Source organism: Hemiscyllium ocellatum, chromosome 3, assembly GCF_020745735.1.
Source record: "Hemiscyllium ocellatum isolate sHemOce1 chromosome 3, sHemOce1.pat.X.cur, whole genome shotgun sequence".
NCBI classification, from domain to species: domain Eukaryota; kingdom Metazoa; phylum Chordata; class Chondrichthyes; order Orectolobiformes; family Hemiscylliidae; genus Hemiscyllium; species Hemiscyllium ocellatum.
In genome coordinates this window covers 29,825,165-29,846,815 of record NC_083403.1, presented here as the reverse complement: position 1 = coordinate 29,846,815, position 21,651 = coordinate 29,825,165, and the positions used below count along the sequence as shown (strand labels likewise).

Sequence of the window (21,651 nt, the reverse complement as noted above, 5' to 3'; positions counted from 1 at the left end):
CAAAGATAACCTCGTTGATCTTGAAATATTCCTCCCTAGTTGCACTTTACTCTTAATGTACTTGTAGAATCTCTTTGGATTATCCTCAACTTTATCGGCTAAGGCTATCTCATATCCCCTTTTGGCCCTCCTGATTACCGTCTTAAGAAAGCCCCTACTCCCTTTACAGTCTTCAAGTGATTTACTTGATCCCAGTTGTCTAAACTTAACATATGCCTCTTTCTTATTCTCCACCAGAGCCTCAATATCTTTACTCATCCATTGTTCCCTACTGTTATCCTTCACTCTAAGAGGAACATACTGCCCTGAACTCTCGATACACTTTTGAAAACCTCCCACGTACCAGTTATCCCTCTGCAGAAAAAAGTGCTGTGGTTGTTGCAGGCCAAACATCTCAGGCTCAGAAGAACATGATAGGAGTTCATCAGGGTAATATTGTAGCTTCTAATAGCTTTAACCCCTTTATTTTAAGCTCAGCAGACTGAATGTTCACTGAAGATTACATTATTGTATAACATTAAACAAAAAGGCTCAGAAACAACACAGAACGCAGATGATCTACTCCTGGTGGCTAATAGATGAAAGATATTGTGGGCAATTTGGTGGGGGGGGGGGGAGCCTTTCAGTTGTGCATTTGCACTTCCAGATACAAAGAAATGAAGAAAGAAAAATATATTAAGCAGTCAATAATAATATTAATCTGACAATTAGGAACTTTTTTAGAATAAAGCAAAGGAAGGCCAAATGAAGAATAGACTACAAATGCAATTTAGTTAAAAAGATAAAAATGGTTTGTAAAGTTATTGCAGGAACATAAAAAGAAAATGTTCAAAAACAAATGTGGATCCATTGAAAGTACAGGGGTCAGGAGAACTTTCAGAAGTAGAGAAATAGTAAATGTAGACACTGCATCTTTTTATTTTTCATATATTTGAAATGTGCACTGAAATGGACAAAGGCAAGTTTTATAAACCAAGGATTGTGGAAAGGATGCACTTATAAAACCAGATTAATAAAACATAAGTGGTGGTACATCACTGTTTGTTTGCGTAGTTGTGGAGGTTTGTCGCAGCTGAGCTGGAATGAGCAAGTGTACACAAAATGAGATTCAACTGGCAACAACCAGCTGGTTGGCTGGCTGATTGAAGATCTGATGAAGTTCTGAAGAAGACTCACTGGACCTGAAGCGTTAACTTTGCTTTCTCTCCATTGATGCTGCCAAACCTGCTGAGATTTTCTAGCAATTTCTGTTTTGGGTTTCTGGTTTCCACCATCCACGCTCTTTGGTTCTTTTTGTTAGGTCGCCGATTTGTCATTTACTTCACAGTAAAAAGTATCTCAAACCTGAAGAAAACAAATTTACTTCTCTGGTCAGTTGCTATAAGCTGTGGCTTTCAGCAAGTAAGTCAGAGACCAATTGATCTTTGACTCCTGCAAACAAGTGCAAGGAGTTGAAGAAAGAAGATCAAAGAGCAGCAAGTCCTGACAAGCCAAAAGATCATTTCAGTGAACCCTGTGGACAGGGTCCATTCACTTTTCTTCTCAGTTTTGCCCTTTATCCATATGTCCTTTCCTTATGTCTGTAAGTATATGTAGGAGACGGTTTATAAGAGGGTTAGAGTTTTAACTGGTAGCTACAACCAGTTACTTGTAGCCAGAATCTAGCTATTTGTAATAAGCAGGGAGGAAGTGAGGACTGCAGATCAGAGTCAAGAGTGTGATGCTGGAAAAGCACAGCAGGTCAGGCATCATCTGAGGAGCAGGAGAACTGACGTTTCAGGTGTAAGGCTGATGAGATATATCTCAGTCGATTCTCCTGTTCTTCGGATACTGACTAACTTGCTGTGCTTTTCCAGCACCACTCTCTCGATTTGTAATAAACAGTCCTATTTGTTAAGCAATAAACTTGGTTCAGAAGCTTTGTATCAACCTGGGTCTTGAAGATAGATAAATCAGGTAATTTTGTATACTTTTATAAAGTTTTAACTTTTTGATGACTCTAGGGATAACAGGATTTGATTTCCAGTGTGCTACCTCAATGAGACATTACACAGAGATATTAAATGAGTGTGACTATGTCTACTGAGGAAGGTACAAGAAATCTCTCTGAATTTGAGATCCAAGTGACTAGTGAGAAATAGAAATTGAAGGAAATTAGTATTAGTAACAAGATTGTACTGGAGAGATCAATGGGGTTGAAAGTTGGTAAGTCCTTAGGACTTGATAGCCAAAATCCAAGAGTGTTAAAGGAAATGCCTATAGAGATAGTTGATGATTGGCAATCATATTTTAAGTTTCCACATAATCTGTAATGATTCCTGAAGAAGGGAAACATGAAAATGTCACCCCACTGTTTGAGAAAAGGATAAAACAGGGAACAACAGACTTACATCAGTATAAATTTGCAAAGGGACTTTGGTATCCTTGTCAATAAGTCCATAAGACAAAGGAGTGGAAATAAGGCCATTCGGCCCGTCGAGTCCACTCCGTCATTCAATCATGGCTGATGGGCATTTCAACTCCACTTACCAGCGTTCTCCCCGTAGCCCTTAATTCCTCGAGACAACAAGAATCTATTAATCTCTGCCTTGAAGACGTTTAGCGTCCCGGCCTCCACAGCACCCTGTGGCAATGAATTCCACAGGCCCACCACTCTCTCGCTGAAGAAATGTCTCCGCATTTCTGTTCTGAATTGACCCCCTCTAATTTTAAGGCTGTGTCCATGAGTCCTAGTCTCCTCGCCTAATGGAAACAATTTCCTATCGTCCACCCTTTCCAAGCCATGTATTATCTTGTACGTCTCTATCAAGTCTCCCCTTAATCTTCTAAACTCTAATGAATACAATCCCAGGATCCTCAGCCGTTCCTCATATGTTAGACCTACCATTCCAGGGATCATCCGTGTGAATCTCCGTTGGACACGTTCCAGTGCCAGTATGTCCTTCCTGAGGTCTGGGGACCAAAACTGGACACAGTACTCCAAATGGGGCCTAACCAGAGCTTTATAAAGTCTCAGTAGCATAACGGTGCTTTTATATTCCAACCCTCTTGAGATAACTGACAACATTGCATTCGCTTTCTTAATCACGGACTCAACCTGCATGTTTACCTTTAGAAAATCCTCGACTAGCACTCCCAGCTCCCTTTGTACTTTGGCTTTACAAATTTTCTCACTGTTAAGAAAGTAGTCTATGCTTTTATTCTTTTTGCCAAAGTGCAAGACCTCGCATTTGCTCACGTTGAATTCCATCAGCCATTTCCTGGACCACTCTCCCAAACTGTCTAGATCCTTCTGTAGTCCCCCCACTTCCTCAGTACTACCTGCCTGTCCACCTAACTTCGTATCATCTGCAAACTTCGCTAGAATGTCCCCAGTCCCTTCATCCAGATCATTAATATATAACGCGAACAGCTGTGGCCCCAACATTGAACCCTGTGGGACACCGCTCGTCACCGGCTGCCATTCCGAAAAAGAACCTTTTATCCCAACTCTCTGCCTTCTGTCAGACAGCCAATCCTTAATCCATCCCAGTAGCTCACCTCGAAGACCATGGGCCCTCACCTTGCTCAGCAGCCTCCCGTGTAGCACCTTATCAAAGGTCTTTTGGAAGTCTAGATAGACCACATCCACTAGGTTTCCCTGGTCTAACCTACTTGTCACCTCTTCAAAGAATTCCAACAGGTTTGTCAGGCATGATCTCCCCTTACTAAATCCATGTTGACTTGTTCTAATCAGACTCTGCTCTTCTAAGAATTTAGAAACCTCATCCTTAATGATGGATTCTAGAATTTTACCAACAACCGAGATTAGGCTAATTGGCCTGTAATTTTCCATCTTTTGTCTAGATCCTTTCTTGAACAAGGGGGTTACAACAGCGATCTTCCAATCATCCGGGACTTTCCCTGACTCTAGTGATTCTTGAAAGATCTCAACCAATGCCTCCGCTATTTCCTCAGCCATCTCTCTCAGAATTCTAGGATGTATCCCATCGGGGCCAGGAGATTTATCAATTTTAAGACTTTTTAACTTTTTTAGCACTCTCTCTTTTGTAATGGCAACCATACTCAACTCAGCCCCCGACTCCCTTTAATTGTTGGGGTATTACTCATGTCTTCCACTGTGAAGACTGACGCAAAGTACTTGTTATGTTCTCCTGCTATTTCCTTATCTCCCATCACTAGGCTTCCTGCATCAGTTTGAAGTGGCCCAATGTCTACTTTTGCCTGTCGTTTGTTTCTTATGTATTGAAAGAAACTTTTACTATCATTTCTAATATTACTGGCTAGCCTGCCTTCATATTTGATCCTCTCCTTTCTTATTACTCTCTTTGTTATCCTCTGTTTGTTTTTGTAGCCTTCCCAATCTTCTGATTTCCCAGTGCTCTTGGCCACTTTATAGGATCTCTCTTTATCTTTAATACATTTCCTGACTTGCTTTGTCAGCCATGGTTGTCTAATCCCTCCCCGGATAATCTTTCTTTTCTTGGGGATGAACCTCTGTAAAAAGTGTCCTCAATTATACCCACAAACTCCTGCCATTTTTGCTCTACTGTCTTCCCCGCTAGGCTCTGCTTCCAGTCTATTATTGCCAGTTCCTCTCTCATGCCCTGAGACGCTGGCAAAGCATGGAGAGCAATGAAGCAGACGGAGGGTAATATGTCTAAAACATCTTTTCTTACTCTCGTAGTTGGCATGCCGGGTTTCTGGCCAGGGACAATGGATCCCAGGTTTAAACTTTGGGCAGATAGGGAATCTCTTATTTGGGTGATCTGTTTGAGGGTGAAACATTGATGTCATTTGATCAAATAACTCAGAAATATCAATTGTCGAGTAGGGACATCTTCCATTTCTTTTAGATTAGAGAGTTTATCCAAAAGGAGACCCCACTTTTTATTGAGTGTTATAGATCTGATATGGAAAAGAGGGTGCTTCAGGCTAAGAGCACTCTTTCAATGAGTACTCACTATCATTTGGAGGGAGGAGGTCTCTTGGGTGGCATTGAGTGTCTACATGAGGTCTGGGAGAAAGAGTTAGGGGTTGAAATCACTTTATAAACATGGAATTCACTTGTGAGAATGTGGAGAGGATTTTGGTATGTAAGAGGACCCATCTATGCAGTTAAAGATTCTTCATAGGGCTCATCGGGTGCCAGATCATCTTGCAAAATTTAAGCAGGGAACATCTTCAATGTGCCTCAAATGTAAAATAAACATGGGTACCCTCACTCATAGTTTGTGGTCCTGTCACAGGCTCCGCGTATTGGAGTGCTGTGGCAGGAGTAATAGAGAGGGTCTTGGGAAGCGAAGTCAAGGTGGACCCGGTCTCTTTGCTCCTGGTTCTGCTGAATTTACCTCACTTAGAGGTACATGGGAAAAAGCTTTTTATCATTCTCACTTTTTGTGCAAGGAAGAACATTCTGATGTGTTGGGTGTCTGAGAACTGCCCGGGTCTGTCCGGGTGCTGTGTTAATTATGGAACACGTTCCTTTAGACTTTCTTACAAATATGGTGCACCAGAAAATGGACAACTTTTACAAGACGTGACAGCCTTTTTTGAATTACTTGGAAGCAGATCTGTCTGCCATTTTGATTAAGGCTTTGGTCTAGCCATGATGGTTTGGTTTGATAAACCTCAGGCCATGAGAGGAAGAATTTCAAACAAATGTGGGTTTAATAATTGATACTCTCGAAGGTTGAGAGCTATGGTCTTGTTGCGCTGAGCGGTATTATTTATTTATTTATTGATTATCAGACATCTTCTCTTAACATTCAATAGCATCACCATAGCTAAACACCTACAAATGTATATGTTGAGAGTTACTGTTGAGCAGAACAAACACACAAATAAATTAGCTTCCATGTTGGAGGGTGGGTAAGTTAAATATTCTTTGATCAATACAATTCACTCCATGTGATAGCAAAAAGCAACGGAAGATATTGAATACTGCAAAGGCTATGGGCCCTTACAACATTCCAGCAATATTACTGAAAATAGGTACTCGAGGACTTGCCACACCCCTAGCCAAACTGTTGCAGTACATCTACAACATTGCCATCAACTGTCAATGTGAAAAATCTTCTACCTATGTCCTATAAATAAAATGCAGGAAGTATCTACCCCAGCCAATTATAATACCATCAATTTATTATCAATTATTAGTAAAGTGACAGAAGGTGTCATCATCAGTACTATCGTAGTACTTGCTTACCAATAATCTGTTCACAGATGCTTGGTTTGTGTATGGCCATTGCCATTCGGTTTACGATCTCTTTACAGTCTTTGTTCAACCATGGATAGAAGTGCTGAACTCCAGAGGGAGATGACATCAAAGTCACATTTGATCAAGTATAGCATTAAGGGGTCCTCCCAAAACTACAGTTAATGAAATTTGGGGGAAAACTCTCTGCTGGTTAGAGTCCTATCCGGCATAAAGGAAGAGGGTCTAGTTGTTGGAGGTCAGTAATCTCAGCTTTCAGACATCTCTACAGGATTTCCTCAGAGTAGTGTTCTAGAACTAACCATTTTAGCTACTTCATCACCAACATTTCCTCAACCATAAGATCAGAAGTGGGGATATTTGCCAAAGATTTCACAACATTCAGCACCTTAAATACTGAAGCATTCCATGTCTAAATGCAGAAAGATCTCGACAATATCCAGGTTTGGGTTGAAAAGTGGCAAGTAATATTCATGCCTACTCCTGCTCCTAGTTTGAAGTTTCCATGTTATGGTTATGAAACTGCTTGTGTCACAAAGGTTCTCTACTGATGGTTGCAAAGTCAACATGGTAATGTTTGCACCTACAAGGCACAAATCAGAAGTGTGATGGAATACACTAACTGCAGTTTCTCAACACAATGCATTTGCTGCTCTCACAGCATGTGAGTAGCTTGACACCATCCAGGGCATAGCAACCCATTTGAGTTTCACCAAATCCACAACCACTTATTCCATTTTGCCTTCAATGCACAGTAGCAGTAGGATGTATCATCAACAAGATGCACTTTGAGTTTCATTAAAGCTCCAAAAGCAGCAGTTTCAAAACGGACAACCACCACCATCAAGAACAACAAGGGCAGCAGATATTTGGAACACCACCACTTGCGAATTCCCCTTCAAGTCATTCACAACTCTGATTTATAATTATATTGCTGCTTCTTTGGTGTTTCTGGATCAAAATCCTGAAACTTCGTCTCAATGAGCATTCTGGATATACCAGCATCAAATGGACTACAGTGGCTCTAAGAAGACAGAGGTAAAAATCACACAAAACCAGGTTATAGTCTAACAGGTTTAATTGGAAGCAAACTAGCTTTCGGAGCGTCGCTCCTTCATCAGGTGGTAGATGAAGGAATGACGCTCCAAAAGCTAGTGTGCTTCCAATTAAACCTGTTGGACTATAACCTGGTGTTGTGTGATTTTTAACTTTGTACACCCCAGTTCAACACCGGCATCTCCAAATCTAAGAAGACAGTTCACCACTAATTTCTCCAGGGCAACTAGATATGGACAGTAAATGTTTCCCTATCAGGAAAGAATATATACCATGAACAAATAAAACAAAAATATTCATGCTGAAATTGAAAAGACTCATGAAGAGATGTTCAAAGGTGACTACGAAAACTCAACCAATGTTGGCCTTGCTAACAATACCAATATCCCCAGAATAAATTAGAATGGGACAACGTTAACCCACACATTTCAGCAATAAGCTCACGAAAATCAAAATCTTCCAGGACAAGCAGCTCACTTGACTGGAACCCCAGTTAACAGTATCAACAATCACTCCCCCCACCACTGGTAAACAGTTACAGCTGTTGGTCTCTATAAGATGCATTCAGAAATTCACCTTCCAAACCCATGAGAACCACGATCTAGAAGAGTAGCAGATACACTGCACAACCACCAATAAATTCTGTCCAAGCCACACACTATCCTAACATGGAACTATATCAACGTTTCTCCACCATTGCTGGGTCAAATTCCTGCAACTTCACAGCATTGTGGATGTACCTACAATCTATGGACAGCAGAAATTCAGGAAAGCAGTTCACCACCACTTTCTCAAGGGCAATTTGTGATGTGAATTAGTTCAATATTGTCCAGAATTATTCTCTAGAACTATCAACCCATAGAGGACTTAAAGAAAGTCTGGAATTTAGTACTGTGTCAAAATGGCCAACAAATAGAGGAATTTAATTCAAAGCTTTTAACTATTTTTGAGAGCATTGAAGAAAGAAACATTCAGAGTATGTTCAGTTAATGTAAAGTGGAAGAATGAATGTATCTGATAAGATGTTTAAAGTTTCTTAAAAACAGCATTTTCTTTTCAACTTCCTTGAAATTTTTTTATCATTTCTCTCTCTCTCTCTCTCTCTCTCTCTCCTGCCAAAGTTAAGCATACTGATGCCAGTTCATTCCAATGGCCTTTGGGCGATACCTGGAATCAAGGTTGGAGTCTTGAAATTATTTTAAAGTTATTCAGATTTAATATATATCAGTTTACAATCACATAGTAATTGTTTGATTTAAAATCTCTGAACATCAATGTTCTGGAACTCTGGTTAATAAGTTTCAATTTGTATTAAAACAAAAGCAAATTATTTGACTTGAAATTCTACCTGTGTTTGTTTCTTTTCACAGATATTGACAGATCTGCTGAGTATTTCCAACACTTCCTGATTTTATTCAAGTTGCATTCGCTGTTTCGCCATGTAATCCAAATTGTAATGAAAGTTTCAGCTAAGAAAGCTAAGTTTAATAAGCTTATGTCAACATTAGCAAGTGTAATCAAATCACCAAAAGGAATGTATGTTACTGGGTTGCATCTATACCTTTTGATTCATCACCACTCTCCTCATCTTCTTCAGCTATGGTTACGCTCTCTAATTTAACTGCCTGAGCTGCTTGCCGTTCAAATTCAGCTGTAGAAAACAATGGTAAGAGAAACTATCACTAACAAGAAAAGAGCTTCAAACAACCAGTAGTATTTTTAATGTAATGCATTGTCTGAAACAATAAACAATAGGCTGAAAATGATTCTGCTCATGAAGGCTCTGCCAAAGGATCCAAAAGCAGGACAGTGATCTTATTTAAACTGTCTGTGAGACTGAGGGTTGATCATTCTGATGGCAGTTAACTCACTGGCTTTCGTTAGTTATTAGGAATGGTTGCTCTCACCCAGGAGCTACCAGGCAATCAGAAAACCGAGCCTCTAGGAGCTGAAGAAATGCTTGAGACCTGAGGGAATGAGGATATATTAAATAAGAGTTATTTGTGTTTGAATTAGTTGTAGAAATATGGAGAACTCGTAATCAGTTTGGCGAAAATTTTATGGAGTGTGGCTAACTGAAAAAAAAGTGGGGACTTGAATTTTATTTAAGTACAGTTATCTTTGGGAATGCAACAGTGACCTCCTGAGACTGCTCCTGGAAGATTAGGACACAAAGGAAGGACAGCACCTTCTGGAATAGGACCAGGACCAGCTGGGCAGACTCTGAGATGAGTGGCAGGAACGGTGTCAGGAGGTGCCATGGGGTCTCTCCATGGATCTAAAATTATGCGATTATGAGCAATCCCCCACCATTTCAACATGGCTGGAAGATTTACCCAGTGGTTTCCTCATCTGGTGGAGGACTCAAGTATTGCTGTTCAAATGTCAACGGCTCCAGGATATGAACCTTGATTCAATTATCCTCTGCATGGGAACACTCTCCATTACCTTTCTGCCACTGTTAGGATAGCATAGAAGCATGGCATGATGAACACTCCACCAATTGCCTTCCCTTACCATTGCACTTTTGCACCACATCTCAATACCTTTCCAGAGATCTTTTAAGATTCAACTTTGTACATGAAACCACAATAACAAACACTGACATTCTCTAGTTAAAGCAAAATGCCTCACATTCTATAGTTACCACTGGATTAAAATACAGTATTCAAGCCATTTTAGCAATAAAGGGTTAACAAGTTAAAGTTAAGTTTACTTATAACACAATATTATGATGACTAAGTACAAAGCAAAATTCAGGCTTTTCAAATAAAAACATAGGATATAAGTTCTGCCCTTGAGAGCTGCGAGACAGGAACCTATTCAGCCAATCATGCCTCTGCTAAAAGAGTTATATAATTAGTCTCGTACCCATGTGTTGTTTTCCCTTCAGATATTCCTTTTGCAGTTATTATTGAGTCTACATACAACATCCTTTGTGAGTATGTTTCACATTAAACAGTGCAGTTAATAACACAGAAAAGTTCTCCTTATATTGTTTCAAGGTCCTTGGCACTTGTCTGAAGTTTTTGCTACTCAAAACAATTTCTTCCATTTATTCTATTAAAACCACTCAGAATTCTGTGACAAGTCACCCTTTAACATTCTCTGATCTAAAGAAAACTACCCAGGTTCTGTATTACCACCATGCAACTGAAGTCACACATTCAAAAATATTCGAGTAGATCTCCTCTGCACTCTCTCGGAAGTCTCAATATCAACCCCATCATTTCATATCAGCATCAAGCAAAATACTTTAGCTGAGGCCTATTCAGCAATTCAGAGAGATTTTACACAGAAACATAGAAATTAGGAGCAAGTGTGGACCAACTCGAGTCTGCTCTGCCATTCATTACGATCATGACTGATCCTCTAACTCAAACTTATATTCCCAATTTCTCTCCATACCTCTTGAAAAGTATAATATTTAAAATTCATCAACTTTTTCTTGAATGCACTCAGTGGCCCAGCCTCTACTGAAGCTTCTGTGGTAGTGAATTTCACTTGTTTGCCATTCTCCATGTGAAGAAATACTTCCAATTCTCGGCCACAAAAGGCCGACCCCATCTTGAGATTGTGGTCTCTGGTTCTAGCTTCCCCAATCAGGGGAAACATCTTCCCTGCATCTTGCCTGTCTAGTCCTGTTAGCACTTTCCACTTTTAATTGTATCCTTTCTCATTTTTCCAAAGTCTAGTGAACATAAACCCAGTTGACAAGAGGCCTGGGTTCAGGTTCTATCTGCTCTAGAGGTGTGTGACAACCTCTTTGAGCAGTTTATTCAAAATATACAGGCTCAGTCAAAATAATTTCACCTCACACGGCAACTGGGGCAGAAAATTGCCTCGTGGTATTATTGCTGGATTAGTTATCCAGAAACTCAGATCATGTCCTCAGGATTTGGGTCCAAATCCTACCCGGCAGATGGTGGATTTTGAATTCAATAATATTCCTGGAATCAAGAGTCTAATGATGAGTCTGCTGATTGTCAGAAAAACCCAACTGGCTCATCAAAGCTCTTCAGTCATGGAAGTCCACAATCCTTACCTGATTTGGCCTACAATGTGACTCCAGAACACAGCAATGTGGTTGATGTTTAACTGTCCTCTGATATGGCCCAGCAATTCACTCAGTTGTAACAATTATTACAAAGACACACAAAAGAAATGAAATTAAACAGACCACCTTGCAGTGAACAAGGCAGAGTAAATGGCAACAGCAAAAACAGCACTGACAATCCTGCAGGGAGAAAGTGAGGACTGCAAGTACTGGAGATCAGAGTTGAGAAGCTGGTGCTGGAAAAGCACAGCAGATCAGCCAGCATCTGAGGAGCAGGAGAATCGACATTTTGGGCATATGCTTTTCCTGCACCATACTCTCAACTCTGATAATCCTATGGGTATCGTTATCAACTTCTGAAGGCTAGTGCCAAAATTGGGAGAACTGTCAAGTTCCAGACTAGGCAAGCAACAGCCTGACATAGTCATATTCATGAAATCATATCTGATAATGTCCCAGACATCATAGTCACTGGATATATCACGTCCACTGGCAGAATAGGCCCAGCAGACAGAGTTAAACAGTTGGAAGAAAGTTGCAGTGGCATCCTCAACACTGACTCTAGATACCTGACATCATGGCATAAGGCAAACATTGGCAAGGAAGTTTCCTGCTGATTACCATGTACTTCCTGCCTTAGCCAATGACTCTGTGCTTCTCTGTGTTGAACAACACTTTGAGGAAGTACTGAAGGCAGCAAGGGCATAGAATGTACTCTGTCTGGGGTATTTCAATGTGCAGCACTAAGATTGACTTGGCAGCAGCACTACTGAACGAGCTGGTCGGGTCCTAAAGGGCATAGCTACTAGCTTGGTTTTGCGGCAAGTCATAGAGTCATAGAAATGTACAGCACCAGAAACAAACCCTTCAGTCTAACTCATCCATCCCAACCAGATTTCCTAGGCACTCCTATTTGCCAGTAATTGGCCAATATCCCTCTAAACCCTTCCTATTTATATATCCATTCAGATGCCTTTTAAATGTTGTAATTGTCCCAGCCACTACCACTTCCTCTGGCAGCTCATTCCACACACACACCACCCTTTGCGTGAAAAAGTTGCCCCTCAGGTCCCTTTTATATCTTTTTTCCTTCTTATCCAAAACCTAAGCCCTCTAGTTCTGGACTCACCCATCCCAAAGAAAATACCTTGTCTATTTACCCTATCAATTCCGCTCATGATTCTAAAAGGTCACCTCCCCAGCCTCCGATGCTCCAGGGAAAATAGCCCTAGCCTATTCAACTTCTCCCTTTTCCTCAAACCCTCTAACCTGGCAAAATCCTTGTAAATCTTTTCTGAACTCTTTCAAGTTTCACAACATCCTTCCCATAGGAGGGAGACCAGAATTGCTCATAATACTCCAAAGGTGGCATAACCAATTTTCAGTAGAGCCACAACATGACCTCCCAACTGCTACACTCAATTCTCTGACCAATAAAGGAAAGCATACCAAATGCCTTCTTCACTATCTTACCTACCTACACCTCCACTTTCAAGGAACTATGAACCTGCACTCCAAGTTCTCTTTGTTCAGGAATACTCCCCAGGGCCTTACCATTAAATGTATAAGCCTTGTCTTGATTTGCCTTTCCAAATTGCAGCACCTCACATTTATCTAAAGTAAACTCCATCTGCCACTCCTCAGCCCACTGGCCCATCTGATCAAGATTCCGTTGTAAACTGAGGTAACATTCTTTGCTGTCCACTACACCTTCAATTTTGGTGTCAACTGCAAACTTACTAATGATACCTCCTACGTTCACATCCAAATCATTTATATAAATGATGGAAAGCAGTGGACTTAGCACTGATCCTTGTGGCACACCACTGGCCACAGGCCTCCAGTCTGAAAAGCAATCCTCCACCACTACCCTTTTTCTTCTACCTTCGAGCCAGTCCTGTATCCAAATGGCTAGTACTCCCTATATTCCCCATGATCTAACCTTGCTAACCAGTCTACCATGAGGAATCTCATTGAATGCCTTAGTGAAGTCTGTATAGATCATGTCCACCCCTCTGTCCTCATCAATCCTCTTCATTACTTCAGAAAATTTAATCAGGTTAGTGAGACATGATTTCCCATGCACAAAGCCATGTTGACTATCCCTAATCAGTCCTTGCCTATCCAAATATATGTAACTTCTGACCTTCAGGATTCCCTCCAACAACTTGCTCACCACCGATGTCAGGTGCACCGACTATAGTTCCCTAGCTTTGGTGAGGGAGTCAACATGAGGCAAAAGCTTACTAGTCCTCAACCTTACCAGACTGCCTACGGAAGATGCATCTAACCAAGACCACTGCATATCTTTGTAGAAACGAAGTCTCACCTTCACATTGATAATATCTTACATGATGTTAAGTGGCATTATAATTGGGACAGACTTCAAACAGATCTAGGAATTCAAGACTCGGTGTCCAGAGGTGCAGTGGGCCATCAGGAGCAGCAAAGTCATACCCCGAAAAATTCTACACCTCATGGCCTAGCATATCCCTCGCTGTAATATTGTCATCAAGCCAGGGGATCAATCCTAACTTAGTGAAGAGTAGAGGAGGACATCAGGAGCAGTATCAAACATACCTAAAAATGAGTGTCAGTCTGGTGAAGGTACAAAACAGGACTGTTTTTATGACAAACAGAATAAGCAGCAAATCATAGACTGCACTATATGTTCCCACAAACAATGGATCAGATCCAAGCTCTGCAATCCAGTCATGAATGGCGATGAATAGTCAAACAATTCATTGGAGGAGGCGGCACCAAAAATATGCCCAATGTCAATGATAGGAGGGGTCAGTATTTTAGTGCAATAGATGTTGCTGAAGCATTTGCAGCAATCTTCAGCCAGAAGTGTCACCTAGATGATCCATCTTGATCTGCACCAGAGGTCTCTGGCAGTCTTCACCCAATTTGGTTCACTCTATCTGATATCAAGAAATGGGTGGAGCTACTGGATACTGTCAAAGCTAGGATTTTGACAACATTCTAGCCATTGTACTAAAGACGTGTGCTTCAGAACTTGCTGCAATCCTAGCTAAACTGTTCCAGTATAGGTACATTGACATTTAGGGTAAAAAATGAGGTCTGCAGATGCTGGAGATCACAGCTGAAAATGTGTTGCTGGTTAAAGCACAGCAGGTTAGGCAGCATCCAAGGAATAGGAAATTCGACGTTTCGGGCATAAGCCCTTCATCAGGAATGAGGAGAGTATGCCAAGCAGGCTAAGATAAAAGGTAGGGAGGAGGGACTTGGGGGAGGGGCGATGGAAATGTGATAGGTGGAAGGAGGTCAAGGTGAGGGTGATAGGCCAGAGTGGGGTGGGGGCGGAGAGGTCAGGAAGAAGATTGCAGGTTAGGAGGGCGGTGCTGAGTTGAGGGAACCGACTGAGACAAGGTGGGGGGAGGGGAAATGAGGAAACTGGAGAAATCTGAGTTCATTCCTTGTGGTTGGAGGGTTCCCAGGCGGAAGATGAGGCGCTCCTCCTCCAGCCGTCGTGTTGTTATGTTCTGCCGGTGGAGGAGTCCAAGGACCTGCATGTCCTCGGTGGAGTGGGAGGGAGAGTTAAAGTGTTGAGCCACGGGGTGGTTGGGTTGGTTGGTCCGGGCGTCCCTGAGGTGTTCTCTGAAGCGTTCCGCAAGTAAGCGGCCCGTCTCCCCAATATAGAGGAGGCCACATCGGGTGCAGCGGATGCAATAGATGATGTGTGTGGAGGTACAGGTGAACTTGTGGCGGATATAGAATGATCCCTTGGGGCCTTGTAGGGAAGTGAGGGAGGAGGTGTGGGCGCAAGTTTTACATTTCCTGCGGTTGCAGGGGAAGGTGCCGGGAGTGGAGGTTGGGTTGGTGGGGGGTGTGGACCTTATGAGGGAGTCACGAAGGGAGTGGTCTTTGCGGAATGCTGATAGGGGAGGGGAGGGAAATATATCCCTGGTGGTGGGATCCGTTTGGAGGTGGCGGAAATGACGGCGGATGATACGTTGTATACGGAGGTTGGTGGGGTGGTAGGTGAGAACCAGTGGGGTTCTGTCTTGGTGGCGGTTGGAGGAGCGGGGCTCAAGGGCGGAGGAGCAGGAAGTGGAGGAGATGCGGTGGAGGGCATCGTCGATCACGTCTGGGGGGAATCTGCGGTCCTTGAAGAAGGAGGCCATCTGGGCTGTGCGGTGTTGGAACTGGTCCTCCTGGGAGCAGATGCGGTGGAGACGAAGGAATTGGGAATATGGGATGGAGTTTTTACAGGGGGCAGGGTGGGAGAAGGTGTAGTCCAGGTAGCTGTGGGAGTCAGTCGGTTTATAGTAGATGTCTGTGTTGAGTCGGTCGCCCGAGATAGAAATGGAAAGTTCTAGGAAGGGGAGGGAGGAGTCTGAGACAGTCCAGGTGAATTTGAGGTCGGGATGGAAGGTGTTAGTAAAGTTGATGAACTGTTCAACATCCTCGTGGGAGCACGAGCAGCGCCGATACAGTCATCGATGTAGCGGAGGAAAAGGTGGGGGGTGGTGCCAGTGTAGTTGCGGAAGATGGACTGTTCCACATATCCTACGAAGAGACAGGCATAGCTGGGGCCCATGCGGGTGCCCATGGCAACTCCTTTAGTTTGGAGGAAGTGGGAGGATTGAAAAGAGAAGTTATACAGGGTGAGGACCAGTTCAGTCAGTCGAAGGAGGGTGTCAGTGGACGGGTACTGGTTGGTGCAGCGGGAAAGGAAGAAGCGGAGGGCTTTGAGTCCTCCGTGATGGGGGATGGAGGTGTACAGGGACTGGATGTCCATTGTGAAAATAAGGCGTTGGGGACGGGGGAAGCGAAAATCCTGGAGGAGGTGGAGGGCGTGGGTGGTGTCCCGAACGTAGGTGGGGAGTTCTTGGACTAAAGGGGACAGAACCGTGTCGAGGTATGCGGAGATGAGTTCGGTCTACTGTGACTCTCAATCATCAGTAAAGTGATGAAAAGTATCACCAACAGCCTCTATCAAGCAGCACCTGCTCAGCAATCACCTGCTCAGTGATGCCCAGTTTAGGTACCAACAGAGTCACTCAACTCATGACCCCTTACAATCTTTGTTCAAACACAGACAAAACAACTGAATTACAGAAGTGAGGTAGGAGTGACAACCCTTGACATCAAGGCTGGATTTGACCAAGTAGGGTATCAAGGAGCCCTAGCAAAACTGGAATCAATGGGAATTGGGGAAAATCTCCAATGGTTGGAGTCATACCTGGCACATAAGTGGATGGTTGTGGTTGTTGAAGGTAATTTATCTCAGCTCCAGGACATCGCTGCAGGAGTTCCTCGGGTTAGAATAATGTACCCCCAGAGAAGGTGGGACTTGAACCTGCATCTTGTGGCTTTCCCTCCAGTTTAAGCAACCACCTCTATTCAGTTAGCCCATTTCACACCCACATCTGAGTCCTTCAGGATAGAATCCTAAGCCCAATCATCTTCAGCTGCTTCATTAATGATCTTCCCTCTTTACAAGATCCAAAGTTGTAACATTCTGCCAGTGATTGCACAATGTTCATTCTTCAGATCCTGAGGCAGTCCATGTTCAGTTACATCAAGACCTGGACAACATCTAGGCTTGGGCTGAAAAGCGGGAGTGGATAAAGAGTGGAGCTCGAAAAAGCACAGCAGGTTAAGCAGCATCAGAAGAGAAGGGGAGTCGATATTTCAGGTTAGAACCTTTCATCAGGCTAAAATGTGGAAAGTAACATTTGCACCACACAAATGCCAGGTAATGACCATCTCCAATAAGGGACAATTTAACCACCATCCCTTGATATTCAATGATGTATCTATCATTGAATCCCCCATAATCAATGTCCTTGGGGTTACCATTGACCAGAAACTGAACTGGACTCACCAATATAAATATAGTGATTCTAAGAGCAGGTAGAAACTTAGAATACTGCAGCGAGGCTATGAGATGCTCTCTAAGATATATCTCAGCATCTATAAGATGCACTGCAGCACTTTTTAAACCCACAACCATTTCCATCTAGGAGGACAAGGGCAACAGATACATGGGAACACCACCACCTGCAATTTCCCCTCTAAGTCACTCACATCCTGATGTGGAAATATAATGGCATTCCTTCACTGTTACTGGGTCAAATTCCTAGAATTTCTTCAATAACAACATTATTGAACTTACAGCACACATGGCAGAGGTTCAAGAAAGCAGCTCACCACCACCTTCTCAAGGGCAACTAGGGATGTTGATCCAGCCAGTGATGCCTACACCCCATGAGTGAATAGAAAAATGTCCTGCCATCCCTAGTATTAGTCCAGTGAACTGCTGCTATGCTCTCTTCATGGTATGTATATCATCTACTAGATACGGAGACCAAAACTACACACAATACTCCAGATGCAGTCTCAACATCTGCAGTAAGCCAACCGCATTCCTAAACGCAAATTCTCTTGCAAAGCCTACATACCATTTATCTTTCTAATTGTTTGCCACCCCTTTCTGTTTACTTTCATTGCCTGGTGTACAAGGACCTTCCATTCCCTCACTTAAACAATACTCTGCCTTTCTGTTTTTCACACCAAAGAAATGCATAACTTCATATTTATCCATGTTATACTGTTTGCCCATGTACTCAACTTGTCTAAATCGTCCTGAAGCCTCCATGTATCCTCCTCACAATTTACAATCCTACCTAGTTTTTTGTCATCAGCAAATCTGGAAATATTGCATTTGGTTTGGTTTAATTTAATTTTCTTGCTTATTCTCTAGCTGTATTATTACAACATGCTTCTTCTTTTAAAAACAGTCTAGCAACTTGTCCTGCCACCTTCTAATACATGTGAAGTCCCAGGTCAATCTGTTGATGCAGTTTTTTTAAAAAAATGTGCTGTTAATATATATTGTCTCATTTTTCCTTCCAAAGTACATTCCCATTGCCTTAATCGTATTCCACATGTGTGACCATTTCATGAGTATGCCTTTGTTCTCCTGAAATCTGTTAATATCTTCCTCATTGTTTATTACAAATTTATATGATTTACTGAGTTTTGTAATCCACAAATTTTGGAATTATGCCCTTTATACTCAAGTGTTAACGTATATCAAAAGCTGCATGAGTTCTAAAACCAAACCTTTCCCTCCAGTTTAAGCAACCACCTCTATTCAGTTAGCCCATTTCACACCCACATCTGCCACTGCCCCTTTAATCGTCTCGAGTTCAACTCTCCTAATAAATTCGTTATATGGTACCTGTCAAATATATTTTGAAAGTCTATAAATATAATATGAACCAAATCACTCTCATTAACTGTCAGTCATTTCAATGAACCCAAAAAAGAGTACTTTGCATCCTCCAATTCTAGTCTTCTGTGTTTTTCAGATTGCTTTGCCTCACTGCTGCTCTCAGGGTAAAGCATCAGAATTTCTTCCCTACACACCAGTGCCTCTCCAATTCTTTTCAAGATGCTCAAGTTTTTTGTCATACCTTATATATGTGTTAAATGGTTCATCAAATTTTGTATAATAACTCTTCCATGAAGCAACTTGAAAAGTTTGACTAAGTTAAAGCTACATAAATTCAAGTTGTTTACTAATGATAATCTTAAAATTCTTTCAACTTTCAACAGAAAGTTCTTTTCTTTATTTTAAATTAACCAACATTATCATTTCATGTGCTACAAGCCTGTTTTACATGTGCACATTGACTTCAACCTATATCCTTTGAACTACTTCTCTATCACCATCTTTTTTGGAGTCAACTGAAAAGTTCAAAGCTGAGATGAATAAACATTTGTTAACCAAAGGAGTTAAAGGATAAAGAACCAAAGGGAATATAATAAATTAAGAGATGGATTGCCAATGATCTATTTAAATGGCAGAAAACGCTGAAGGCTCTGAATGGTTTACTGGTGAGTATTCTGATACTTCCATGTCTTGTCAAGCTCTCATCCATAAGAAGATTTTTTTCCACAAGGTGCAAGAATTCCACATGACATACTTAAAAACACAGATTTTTTAAAAAATCTGGGATTGCTGTTTGTTAAAATCAGGTGATCCAGTTAATTAAGCCATAGAGACAGAAACATTTCAGGTTTAATGCTTGTGCGTACTGAGATTGTTAATCCCACTAAGGTAACAGTAACAAAGCTATAAAATTGATCTCTGGGGCCGTGTGTAAGAAAGGAGGAAAAGGGTTATGCTGATTTCTCTGTCCTGACCATTAAGTAGTGACACCTGAAGAATGTGTTTGAGCCTGGACATCACAAAAACTATATTGTGCCTGAATGAAAAGATGCACTGAAATACTCTGCCAAAATGAATATTCATGAATAATAGTTGAAGTAAGTACTTAAAGTTAATTGTCATCCATAGAATCAAGAACTCACTATCTTCAGAAAATAAAAGATTGGAAAGGGAAATAAGTGGAAGCAAGGAAACAATTATTCTCGAGTTCAAAAGCCATAAACAAGCTGCATGTGGAAGATAAAAAGCAGAATCATTGAAAATTAGAACCCTGATATTGTGCTTCAAAATTAAATTATTAAAATAAAGCTTACAAATTTACCTTGAGCTTCTTCTAACATTGTTTTTGCCAGATTCTCTCTAACAGTAGCGAGTGCTGATTGCAGTGCTTCTGCCCGAATTTGTTCAATATGGTCAAACTTCAATTTCTGTCGTAGTGGCTCCAAAAGCTCAAACATGTCTAGAACCTGAAATTGTTTTATAACAGAATTACTTGATTTCTAAGCTTTTACAATGAAAATACATTTAGTGTTCATTGACAATTTTCACTGAAAATGAAAAGCCTAAAGAGTAAAAGCTTCCAGCACTCTTTTCTTCCAATGATCCTTGACTGGCAACATGAATTGGTTCTACAACAGCTAATGTAATTTATCATAAGTTAAAGTTGTGGCTATAGCTATTGAAGAACTATGTGCACATCATAAACCAGATGTGACTAAATATTCTCCTACATTGCCAGACCGGAGCTGTCAGTAAAAGTTGCATTATTGGGAATATGGGTTCCAACCCGATGCCCATAGCATTCAAGGCAATGGGCCTTGTGCTGGAAAGTGAGACTGCTGTAGATTTAGTGTAGCTTTGGTGGTACAACTTGATTCTAATTGCAGCCTCCACAGTGGAGTTCCTTCAAATTTAATGCAAGAAGAGTCTGCTGAAATACTCTTTCATTCACTTTCACATGTTTAAACAGGGAAGCTCTACTAATTGCCAGCAAGAGTAAAAGAGATGAGTGCTGCTGTAGAATTGCAGTGGGAGAGAACTGCTGAGAAGCAAATTAATCAGAACAGTAACTTTGGAACTTATGGATAAATCTAATCATGCATAAATGCTTCCTTTTGACTTTTTTCTGGTAATTAGTGACACCATTCTCACGGTGTGTGGGGGATGCATAACAATCAACAACAATATAACCCTTGTTGAATATATCAAATGTCCTCTTCCCTATCCCCCTTTTATTATGAAGGGACTCCTTTGGCATTCCTCCAAGCATCTTTAAAATGATGGTATCAGTCTATATGACCTTTAGTCCCTGGTTTTGGTAATATGCTTTTATGAAGATAGGATCAAAGGGTTCACAGAGTACCTGCCCCATCTTTTTACTCATTCTAGATACAACAGTACAGTCCCACTGGTTTTGAGCTTACTTAATCTATCCATTATAACATTACTGCTGCATTCATTTCAATACTGATAATAAAAAAAATGAAAGAACTGTGGATGTTGGAAATCAGAAACAAGAACAAAAACAGAAATTGCTGGAAAATCTCAGCAGATCTGACAGCACCTGTGAAGAGAAATCACAGTTAACATTTCAGTAGCTCTTCTTCAGAACTGTTATTACATCTCTAGAGCAGATGGGACTTGTTTTGAAAAACATCGAAACTGCGCACTGTATCCCAGATATGGTCGCACCAAGGCCATTTATAAATGCAGAACCTCCCAATTTTATATACCATACCCCTTGCAATAAACAACAACATTCCATTAACTATTCTCATTAGCTAATCAAACCTTCATCTATGTTAATATGTTGCCTGATATACTATTGGTTCTTGTTAGCAGCCTAATATGTGGCACCTTGTCACATGCCTTTTGTAAATCTAAGTGCATAACATCTTACAGAGTCTCCTTTATCTATCTTGCTTATCACTTTCTCAAAGGATTATAGTAAAATCAAACACAATTTCGCTTTCACAAAAACTGATTCTGCCTGATTCCATAATGATTGTCGAAGTATCCTTCTATAAACTCCTCAATAATGGATTCTCATAAAATCCCTATGACACAGCTAAGTCAGTTGGCCAATACTTTTCTGCCTTCTATTTCCCTCCTCTC

The 21,651-nt window shown here is 41.4% G+C and overlaps 1 protein-coding gene across 1 annotated transcript in view; it reads right to left on the bottom strand.

Annotated features, from left to right (window-relative positions):
* The window catches only part of ak9 (adenylate kinase 9), a 269,696-nt gene that overhangs the window by 172,279 nt on the left and 75,766 nt on the right, over positions 1 to 21,651 (bottom strand). The window contains exons 13-14 of the mRNA XM_060854563.1: positions 19,859 to 20,003; positions 8,835 to 8,924 (exon numbers count right to left, since the gene is read on the bottom strand). Of these exons, the coding sequence (XP_060710546.1) occupies positions 8,835 to 8,924; positions 19,859 to 20,003 (235 nt within the window). The remainder of the gene's footprint in view (positions 1 to 8,834; positions 8,925 to 19,858; positions 20,004 to 21,651) is intronic.